General features: G+C 43.9%; 1 protein-coding gene across 2 annotated transcripts in view; it reads right to left on the reverse strand.

The window, feature by feature from the left end:
* Positions 1-5,238: 5,238 nt before the first annotated feature.
* Positions 5,239-12,064, reverse strand: part of gab2 (GRB2 associated binding protein 2) — an 87,248-nt gene continuing 80,422 nt past the window's right edge. For both annotated transcript variants that reach the window (XM_004912182.4, XM_002936547.5), the window contains exons 7-10: positions 10,917-11,007; positions 10,146-10,248; positions 8,885-9,010; positions 5,239-6,591 (exon numbers count right to left, since the gene is read on the reverse strand). In XM_004912182.4, coding sequence (XP_004912239.1) covers positions 6,448-6,591; positions 8,885-9,010; positions 10,146-10,248; positions 10,917-11,007 — 464 coding nt within the window. In that variant the 3' untranslated portion in view covers positions 5,239-6,447. The remainder of the gene's footprint in view (positions 6,592-8,884; positions 9,011-10,145; positions 10,249-10,916; positions 11,008-12,064) is intronic.

Genomic DNA, 12,064 nt, shown 5'->3' on the forward strand with positions numbered 1-12,064 from the left:
GGGGGGGGGGGAGACAAATACATGAAAAATCAAAGTCCAACGGGCAAGGTGTGTGTAACTCTTTCACCACTAGGGGGCACTGCAAGCAAAGTGTCAATTGCTCATCTTGACAGCATAGGCATTAGCTACATCATTAGTGCAGCGGTCACTAAGGTACTGAGTGCAGTTGGTAGCCCTCCCGGCAAGGAGTTCTTCCAAAAACAATATCTCTGTTACGATATTTACAGAGCGACGAGTGTCACGGAAAGAAATAAGGACCAATGAAAGACTGAGGCCTTGGAGGAAGAAGAGGGTGAATACAGAATAAGAGGAGACTGGCGTTGGTAGATCGCTGCCCCTTGTCAGTGCCAAGACAGAATAATATAACATTACATACATATTGGGCTATTGGAAACCACAGTGCTGTGTGGCAAGAACCAATGAAATGTAACAATCAATAAGAATCAATATGGCAGCAGCACAATTAAGGCTCATATCCCCAGGCATTTCTTCTGTGGCTTTAACATGTAGTCAACCAAACCCGGCGAGCCATTGGTATTTATATACCTATGCCCAAACTGACTACTGGAGGTGGAAGTGGGGGCTAATGCCTTTGTGGCCAGGGGGCAAAGGCCACACCCTCCTGCATCCTGCAAAGCATTTGTCAGCCAAAACCTGCCCAAGCCCATGGGTGTATATATATATATATATAGAAAGTTCGAAAAAGATGCAGCACACAGGTTATTTGCAAAAAAGTGTATTAAAAAGAATCACATCACATATGCCATATGTGATGTGATTCTTTTTAATACACTTTTTTGCAAATAACCTGTGTGCTGCATCTTTTTCGAACTTTCTATTGTGGAGGGGCGAGACGGCGCCCTTAAGTTGCGGAGCACCAGGGTCTACGCTATGGATGAGTGCGGTGACAGTTCTGTTTAAGGTATATATATATATATATATATATATATATATATATATATACACACACTGAACAACATGCTGCACTCATAGGGCTTTAAAAAAAGTATGTATTTTATTGAAATGAGTCCAACGTTTCAGTCAGCAACAGTGACCTTCCTCAGGGACAAACAGAAACATAGTGACCCACGTCCCTTTGCCAGACCAAACCAGTCCATGGGTATATATATATATATACACACTGAACAAAGTGCTGCACTCATAGGGCTTTAAAAAAAGTGTGTGTTTTATTGAAATGAGTCCAACGTTTCAGTCAGCAGCAGTGGCCTTCCTCAGGGGCAAACAGAAACATAGTGACCCATGTCACTTTGCCAGACCAAACCAGCCCAGCCCATGGGTATATATATATATATACCGAACAAAGTGCTGCACTCACAGGGCTTTAAAAAAAAGTGTGTATTTTATTGAAATGAACCCAACATTTCAGTCAGCAACAGTGACCTTCCTCAGGGACAAACAGAAACACAATGACCAAGGTCACATTGCCAGACCAAACCAGCCCAGCCCATGGCTTTTAGCCTGGCCTATACATCACTATTTATACGGTATATGGTAGATAAGTGTGATTAAAGGGATAGTGTGGGTCTATAGCTTCCCAGTAACTGGGAGTAGGTATGCTGCCCCCTAATTCTCTATGGGATCTGTTTGAAATACATATTATTATATATTTATAAATACTGAACAAAGTGCTGTTCTGTATTTTATTGAAATAAGCCCAGCGTTTCAGTCAGCAACAGTGACCTTCCTCAGGGACAAACAGAAACACAGTGACCCACGTCCCTTACAACTCCTCCCCACAAAAAGGACACCAAAACAAGCTGATTGCCTTAGCAACCAAGTGTAAACAACACACAGGAAGTGCCAAAACATAAAACAAATAATTGCCAAGCTCAGGAGCAAACTATCTGTGAAATCCTTTGTGAACAAAAGAAAATATTAAAATAAAAGCCAAGCTCTGACCAGAATATAGAATTAGGGTATCATAAACCAGACATATATGATCAATAAGAGTGAACTTCATATATGTGCCAGGACTACGAGTCCCCACAGAGGCAAGGGGATCCCCTAACCTTATCTGGTTGTGTTTATTCATTATACCACAGAGGTCTGTGTGCTTGCCCCGGGGAAAGGTCACTGTTGCTGGCCGACACGTTAATCTGGCCATACACTCACAGATATAATTGTACAAAGTTCCGGACCGGGTGAGGGCTCCGAATTATCGTCCTGACAATTTTTGTACCATGGTGATCGGACAGGTTAGAGAACTTTGGTCAGATAATGATAATATCTGTGCATGAATTGCCTGATATATCTGATCATATCCTTGGGGGAGCTACAATGTATTGCGGCCCCCGATCCAACTAAATTTTTAAACCTGCCCGATAGGACGATTTCAGGCCAGATATCGGTCGGGCAGGCCCGACGTTAGTGCCCATACACAGGCCAATAAGCTGCCAAGTAGGTCTAAGGGACCCATTTCGGCAGCTAGAATCATCCCGTGTATGGGCACCTTAAGATTGTTGTCTGGCAATTATTAATGGCCAGAACATTACCAGATTTGTTATTTTTAGGATTTTAACCCTTTACAGTTTCAATCTGAATGTTAATACGATCTATATCCGAGCATTCGTCGTAAGACAACTAAAATCTAAACGTATATGGCCACCTTTAGGCTCATTGAAAATACAAAACACTCTTCTGGAACCTTGTGAGTACAGTTACTTTGTTCTGCATATACTATATGTTATTTACTGGCACCCAGGCAATCTCATTCTATTACCTTTATATTGCTTTGCAGGAAGAAAATCCCCCATGTTTAGTGACCCTAATTGGTATATTTATCATGCTGTGTAAAAAGTGGAGTAAAACTTTACCAGTGATGTTGCTCATAGCAGCCAATCAGATGCTTTGCTTTGGTTTTCTAACTGTGGAAATCTAATTGATGATTGGTTGCCCTGGGCAACATCACTGATAATGCTTCACTAAACTTTTTACACAGCATGATAAATATACCCCTTAGATTAATTAGGGCTAACCAATACTGTGTGGTGTGTCACTAGCCCCACTTGATGTCCACTGAATGGGATAAATATGGCGAGGAAACTCAAAGTAAAACCAGTGAGCAACCCCTCAGGCACTACAGCCACGCCAGATACACACCCTATGCTAATAATGCTCATTTCTAGTTAAAAGAATGAATTTTTTCCCTAAAGGTACCAGTGGTGGCTAATATACATTATACTGTCAGTGTTCAGTGGTGGAGTTCCCCTTTAAGGCTTCTATTGAAATAAATATTGGCAATGTAGACAAACATTAAATATACATGAAATATTTCTATCGCTGAGCATTTGGGGAATAAATAGAGGCCCAGGTTAGTAATACAGTGAAACCCCCATTCCTTTGCCCAGTGTGTCACCGTCCAAGAAAGAAACCTAGTGATTTTCGGGCAGCCTTTAGTGATCTGTAGTGAATAGATGTGCCTAATACCTTTAATACTAGAGATGCCAGGTAAGAGCAGACCAACCTGTATTGCTTCCTGCCAACACACTGTATAAACAGATCAGTCTCATATAAACAATCTTATACTCAGATGATGGCTCTGATGATACAGACTCCAGCCTTCAGTTTGTACAATACACAGAGTAAATCCCATTGCTGCAGTATATATGTATATTCTATATGGAAGTGGTTTCTCTTCACTTTGCAGATTCCTAACACAAGAGGTGCTGTTACTCGTGCAGAAATACTATATGGGGCAGGGGGGTAAATTCTGTGCCTACCTTGTGAAGCCCTAATTATTACATAAGAACATGTTCCCTGGCGCACCATGCCATACATTACCCATAATAGCATGCAGATAGTCGAGTTGTCTGTAGGAAGCCAATAAATAATGGTGTGTGATGTTTATGGGCAATAAACGTTAAGTAGAAGTACCATGAGATGGCAAATGCTGATGTTGTGTTATTGCGCCTTCTTACAAATAAGGACTCAGCATGGTATTTAATATAAGAAGATAAAGCTGGCAGCAATTGGTCCCAAATAATCCGATTGGTGGAAAAGTGAATGAGCCTGGTTTGACCCACCACTTGAGGGAAGGGGATAATGTAGATAGTAATGGTAGAAGATTCTGTTGGATGTAGTCTGCAGCTAATGATTCCACTCTAGTCCCCAGACTGGAACTATTGGACAGAGGGCTAAAAGACTGAAAATGTTCAATTTGGCCCACCGTTTGGGGTGACTTTGCCAAGAATGCCCAGCTTTAGAGACATATTCCTCACTTAACTTCAAGTGCTGGGGTGTGTGAGGCTCACCGGGTCTGCTATCCCAGGGCCCTCACCCACCTCCAGCCCCTCCCCCCTGTGGGCGTACCTTATACTTTGTCACAATTGGTGGAGGGAGGGCAGCAGGAAGTTAGAAGTCTTGCAGGTAGGGATGGGGTCTGGGTCAGCAGGGGTAATGGGTCTATTCCTGGTGTCCCGCCGGCCCAGTCCAACCCTGGATATACAGAGGCACCTGGTAAAGACAGCCATCAGTCTCTTTGTGTCATCAATCTATTTATGTGCCCCCACCATTGTACTGTATATTGGTATAATGGAGTCCAGCTGGAGTCTTTAGGTGCCCACGTTAAGATCCACTTGCTTGGCGAGGTCGCCAAGCGAGCGGATCTTCACGCGATATCCCCACCTACGGGTGGGCGATATTGGGCAAATGTAGGCTAATTATAACGACGGCAATAGGCGTAGTCGGTTTGGGGGACCGCATCAACAAGCCGTTGCGGTCCCTGATCCGACTAAATCTTTTAACTTGCCCGATTGATATCTGGCCAATTTCAGGCCAGATATCGGTTGGGCAGGCCCCTCGTTGCTGCCCCTACACGGGCCGATAAGCTGCCGAATCAGTCTAAGGGACCAATAGCCACCTTTAGCCTTGCCTGTTAACCGCATAAAGTGGTTTACTACAGCCTTCCATAGCCCTCCTTCTTTAATCATCTAACTACAAGCAAGAGGGGGGAGTTGTACCTCCATAGAAGAGACAACTTCCAGGTGGTTTTCATAGCCAATACAGAGAAATACATTTAAGGGTTTAATGTCCTTAAGCATAAGGGACACTAAATACTGGTGTTAGCAGTCTAAAACTGCCAATATCTCTGAATCTGCTAAACAACGTCAATTAAGGAACAATCTAAGTATCAACTTAATTTTTGGACTTCAATCCCCTAACGAGCTCTGAATGATAAGGTCACTGTCCTTTTAATACCCTGTCTGTCTGGGGCTGTAGGCAGCAGCGAGGCTCCATTGTTCAGTGACTGAAAGCTGACAATGACAGCGAATGAAACGCGTGGTTGTACCTGCCAGACCAGCTCTCCCAGCTCCGTTAACCTCTTCCCATCCAATATCCCTGCCTGTAACTATAAAACTGTGCGGGGGCGGAGCTGACACCACGCTACTAATTACGGTTTAACGATGGGTGTTTCACCCTCAGTGGCAAATTGTCACCCAATAATAAAAGCGAATATATCTTAGAAATGGCCTGTGTGCTGCTGAACCCACTTTCATTCTTCCAAGGGAATGTGGGCCCAAAAATATTTTTTCTTCCTCGTTAAAAAACAGGTTAAAACTTTATAAAAGAGACAAACTCACTTTACACATTATTATAAAGGCAACGGCCAGTATAATGGACATGTCCTTCTTCAGTGTGGGAACCTTTCAATGCGCTTAAAGCTCATTTTCCTGATATATTTAATACTAGTTTCCTCCCCTTAGTGTGGGAGCTTTAAAGACAGAGGATAAAACTGGGATAATATCATTCCCTGCATCTAAACCAGCAATGGGGACCAGTAATCCTCCCTCCATCCTCAGGGTAGGCTAAAAGTAATGAGGGTTGCAGTTCAACAAATATATGACACATGGGATAGATAATTGTTGATGAACTAGCTGTGGTTTAACTACAATTCCCAGCATGCCCTTCCAACAGTTTGGGTTAAGAACGGTAATGTAGCCCCCACAAACCTTAACCCAAGGGAACAGTATCATTGTACTGGCCACAAGGCCAGAATATTAATGCACTTTATAGGCAGTAAATCTATTGGGAACCAGAACAGATATAGGCACTCACCAAATCACAGCTGAGCACTATGGAAAACATGGCAGGATCAAACGTCTAATCTTTTTTTACCTTTTACTATCAGCCTTTTTCCTAGTTCTATCAGTATATATGTGTGTGCCGTTACAGAGAAATCTACTTTCTGTTCTTTGGCCTTCAATTGGAGGCTCCGGTCTGTTATGTCACTCTACAGCAATCACATCCCCTATATATATCCAGTGCCAAAGGCTCACAGTTACACTCAGCAACTCGAGGCACAGCCCACAATGCACCCTTAGGCGGCCCAACAGTCATGCAAGAGTCAGAGCAGCATTCCATGAATGGTTGGTAAGAGAGGAGGCTATCACTTGGTATGGTCCAGAAGCTTGGCGTGGTTACGGCCCACTACTGCTTTGTGTTCTTGGCTGGTTCTGAAGACTGGCGCACATCGGTCCACTCCTGCATGGTGTTCTGTAACGCTTGGGTCTTCTCCTTGTCCACCTGGACGTAGTCCACCTTCTCATCAGATGCTGCGGATGAAGTGGAAGGCTGAAGAAAGAAAGTTATGGTCTTAGAAGAGGTTGTAATAATGTAAATAAGGTCTTCTTCACTTCTAACTGACAGCACCAGAATTAGTGGGTAGGCCTGTAAGAAGTTCTGATGTAGGCTTCCCCTTTACATCGTCATGATTGAAGCAGGTAGGGCTCTACCATATTGTACAGCAGGGGTGGGCAAACTATGGCCCGCAGGCCACACCTGGCCTGTTGGCCTTTTTAATCCAGCCTGCCGACTCCCCCTTAAAAGAATGACGGGCCCTGATTGGTTTCACACAGTGCGTGCACGCAACGTCAGCATGCACGGAGTGCAACCGTATAAAAGGATGCAAGCAGCCGGGGGGACAGAAGCAGCCGAGGACGGAGGAAGGAGGGGGTCGCTGGAAGAGGGAGCTGCAGGTCGCTGGGGGGGAAGGGAGGAAGATTGAGGATGCTGGGGGGAGCTGGAGGATGCTGGGGAGTGGAGCTGGAGGATGCTGGGGGGGAAGCTGAAGGATGCTGGGGAGGATGTTGGGCGGGGAGTTGGAAGATGTTGGGGAGGTTGCTGGGGTGGGGAGCTGGAGGATACTGGGGGGGGAGATGAAGGATGCTGGGGAGAGGAGCTGGAGGATACTGGGGGGGAGATAAAGGATGCTGGGGAGTGGAGCTGGAGGATGCTGGAGGGAGCTGAAGGATGCTGGGGAGTAGAGCTGGAGGATGTGGGGGGGAGCTGGAGGATGTTGGGGAGGATGCTGGGGGGGCTGCAGGATGCTGGGGAGTGGAGCTGCAGGATGCTGGGGGGGAGCTGAGAGGCCCGTGATTCCTGATGGCAGCCCTGGGCGTAACATTGGCCCGGCCCGGTCTGTCTGTAAGTCAATGTGGCCTATGAACTAAAAATTTTGCCCACCCCTGTTAATAGAATAAAATAATGTGGGATCACGTGGGCAACCCGGCAAATAAAAAGGATCACCTAGGACCCATATTCCATTGGATGAACTGTGAGGACACGGCCAGTTGTGTAACTAGAGGACAATGGGCCCCACATCAAAATCATTTTAGCAATCTTGAAGATAGATATTTTTCAGCCATTGCCCCACTATACTCTGCCTCTGTAATTACACAGAATAAGATCACATAGCAACACACATTGTTGTGTAGAACATATACTAAAGGCAAACATAACCCCCATCACCTAATCCTTAACAATATTTCTATACAACTTGCTGGAATTGAGCCCCACCCCTATGGTGATTTAATTGTACTATCCCCTCCTTTGTGGATGTTGGTCCCGCCCCCTCATGACATCATCAGAAGGGAGTTGGGCTGGCTGTGGGTCATAAAATGGAAGAGAATGGGGTTGAGAAGCAGCAAGTAGAATTGGACCCAGGACAAATACTCTTCAATAGTGTCTGTGGTACCTGTGTCCTGGGCCCCCCGGCCCAACATAGGTGGTATTAGATATAAGGCCATTAGCAGGAAGGCAGGATTGGATCCCATTAGGATTTGCATGGTATCCCAGTGGATCCGACCTGGTTCTCTATTTATAGTTATACAAGAGCGGGGGCTGCCATATTGCTTGTTTTGTCTGCAGCTGTAATTATAATGATTGTTGTTGCTGCTGGGATAGAAATGTGACTATAAATATAATCTTCTGACCATGTAAATGAGCACTGGTGGCTGCCTGTGGGTGCAGTGAGTATTATATTATATATATATATATATATATATATATATATATATATATATATATATACACACTGCAGACATGAGCCTCTCCCAGATGCATTTACAGTAGACGCTGCAGTTCCTTTCAGAGAAATGAATTGCTGCTGGTTATGGAGGCGACCTTGCTGAAGGTCACCCAACTCTGCAGCATCAATTCTATTTACGGCCGAGCATATGGGATTCTGTCCTGAAATGATTCTGCTCTCCCAATCAATAACTGCTGCTAATGTTCTTGGCTGAAGCTCCCCCCTCCCTACATGAACTGCATGATCCCAGGGCCCCCGAGTCGCACACTTCCTGGAAAAACCATCCAATCGAACATTTTCCCCATCATTCTATATTTAAGGGGGACTCTGGGTGTTTTGACATCATGGTTTTTTCCACATGCAGCAAGGTGCCCCCAGTCCCTCTCCTGATGCCTGCGGTAATCCAATGTAAGTGCTCGCAGGGGCCCACGATTAGGGAGAATCATATGGAAATTGCTTGCGAGGGCATAATACCCCCCCCACCAGCACCCTGGGTGCCATTAGCTGCCATTATATCCAATGCAGATAGAGACCAGCAAGCAAAGAGTGCTCGGTTACCTTCCGGTGAGGACTGGGAGACGCAGGGTGGAAATCGAGGGCCAGATAATCCACGCTTCCCGTGCTCTTCTTCTGAGCCGGACTGTTGGTTCCGCTGGTTCCCGGAGATGCAGATACTGGGTTTTGCTGGAGGAACAAAAAAAAAGGCAGAAGAATTAAAAATGTTATTTAGTTTGGAAGGAAAATTGGATAAAAAACTAAAATGCCCAAATTCTATATCCACTTGTCATTTAGGGTGAAGACACACAGAGCTACTAGTAGCAGCTACTTGTCGTGGCTACTAAAGCAGACAATGCTGATCATTTACTGATAATTGTCTCTACATGTGTTTTAGCCAAGGAAATTCTCAGTATTGTCTATGGCAGGGGATTTTCTGGCAGTTAGGTCTCAACCCAGCGTCCTCCATTTTATGACCCACAGCCAGCCCATAACAATCAGCTGCTACTAAGTAGTTCCGTGTGTCTTCACACATAGGCAGGCCGTGGAGCTATAGAGACTGCTGACATATAGTTCAATCATGTGACACAATGACATCACTAAGCAATGAATAATAAAGTTCAGCAGCATTATGTATTGGTCAAGGGTTGCGAACATTCCAATTTTCTGATTGGCTAGGGGCTGGTCTAATTCTGTGACCATTCTAATATTCTGATTGGCTAGGGGCTGGTCTAATTCTGTGACCATTCTAATATTCTGATTGGCTAGGGGCTGGTCTAATTCTGTGACCATTCTAATATTCTGATTGGCTAGGGGCTGGTCTAATTCTGTGACCATTCTAATATTCTGATTGGCTAGGGGCTGGTCTAGATCTGTAACCATTCTAATATTCTGATTGGCTAGGGGCTGGTCTAGTTCCGTGACCATTCTAATATTCTGATTGGCTAGGGGCTGGTCTAGTTCTGTGACCATTCTAATATTCTGATTGGCTGGTCGGACTAGCCCTGAGAGCTGGGGTAAAAGCCGAGCTTGGTCACCTACAGACTAACAAGCCAAAGATATGATCACAATAGGCGCACACCCCTATAAACACGACTATAAGATGATGGCAGTTACATTATAAAACACCAAACCCAGTGAATATAAAAAGTCTGTGAGCAATAAAACAAGGAGTCACAGCATTGCTCATTTATGACGCCTCACTATGGATATATATATAAATATACACCCGCTGTCCATCATAATCACCTGTCTGAGCACAGACAGCCCTGTACCTTTAACATGACCCCCCCCCCATATCTCTATAAAATAAAGGGCAACTCACCATGGCTACATAATTCTCCTCACTGTCTCCTGAGCTGGTGCTTGTAATACTCTGTGCAGACACTGGGCGGCAGCACTGAGATGAGCTGGACTTCATAGAATGCCTGAAATATACATCTTGCATTATATGTGACTCGGCTATATACAGGTATAATGTATGTGTATGTATGTATGTATATCTTTATTTATAAAGTGCTACTTATGTACGCAGCGCTGTACAGTAGGATACAATAATACAAACGGGGGGGTTATTAAGATAATAATAGATAAATACACAGTATAACAATAAATACAAATAAATACAGGATACAGTTGCAATAAGTTAAGAGTCAAAGACACAAGAGGATGGAGGTCCCTGCCCCGTAGAGCTTACAATCTATATGGGATATATAGATATATATAATATAATAATATTACACATATATATATATATATATATATATATATATATATATATATATATATATATAATAATGATATATTACCTTCAATGAGGACCCCATTCTCAATAACCACCCCCTTCTCTAGCCCACCCCCACAAAAAAAAATCTGTCAACCACAAAATTACACAAAAAGAGAGAAATTCCAGTTCTTTTTAGAAATAGAATCTGCCCCCCCCCCCCCCCAGTTGCACCCTCACGGACTCCCCTACCACTAGCAGGAAATGTAATGGTGCAAATTGGGAAATGCTGCCCCTACTGCCAGCAAAGAGAAATACCCATCAGGCAGCTCCCCCTGTCAGTCCTCCTTTTAATCAGCAAAAGGCACTTACGGCGGTCGGCTCCAAGACCTGGTGACTGGGGATTTGAAAGGAAGCTCATCGATTATTGCCGAACCCCTCAGATCCAGTGGCGTGGGCTTGGCTGTAGACAAATGGAAAACAATGCCAATTTGGTCAGCCATTTCTTCATAACCACCAATGTAACTAGTGCCCTGGCGCAGTTGCCCCCTCTGTCCCCCCACTAGTACCGCCACAATTCATAACCTGAGATAATTCAAGGAACAGTAACACCCAAAAAAGAAAGTGTTTTCAAGTAATGAAATAGAATATACTGTTGCCTTGCACTGGTAACACTACAAATGTCAGACTTACTGGCCTATAATTGCCAGGCGGAGATTGTTATCCCTTTTTAAATATCATTATTACATCAGCTTTCCTCCAATCCATGCCCAATGAAAAGAAGTCTGAGAAAAACAGAACTAAGGTCTAGTTAATCTAGTTAATCTAGAACTAAGCTCTGTAAATACTAGTAGGCTGTACTCCGGCTAGCCCTGGATCCTAGTAACATTAACTCTGCTTAAATATTACCACATCCTTTGTAAGCCACTGGCAATTTGTCTGGGGTAAGTCTTCTGTACCATAGCATGAGTAACAATGTGACAGTTATAAGTTAAAGAGACGGTGACCTAAAAATGAGCTTTTAGTACATTATAAACAGTAGTAACATGGAGGCCGAGTGTTTACTAGCAGAAAACATGGGTACAGGAAAGGAAGATGCGCAGATAGACATCTATTTTATACCCATAAATATTCTGTAAATTATATATAATTATAATCGGTGCTTAGTTAATTTCTGTCACATGACTGTGTATTATCAAACTTGTGTATTATAATAAATAATATACCCCCTGTTGTAAAATATGAGGATATTAAAAGTCACCATGGAGTTACATGACCTGTATAAAAGTACTCAGCCTTCAGCCTTGTGCCTTTATATGGGCACAGAACCCCTCAGTGACTGCTAATATCCTTATCATTTACAGTAGGGGGTACATTATCCCTTATAATACATGAGTGATACTCAGAGTTCCCTGTATAACTCAGCCTGCAGCCTTGTGCCTTTATATGGGCACAGAACCCCTCAGTGACTGCTAATATCCTTATCATTTACAGTAGGGGGTACATTATCCCTTATAATA

This window comes from Xenopus tropicalis, chromosome 2 (genome assembly GCF_000004195.4).
Source record: "Xenopus tropicalis strain Nigerian chromosome 2, UCB_Xtro_10.0, whole genome shotgun sequence".
NCBI classification, from domain to species: Eukaryota; Metazoa; Chordata; class Amphibia; order Anura; family Pipidae; genus Xenopus; species Xenopus tropicalis.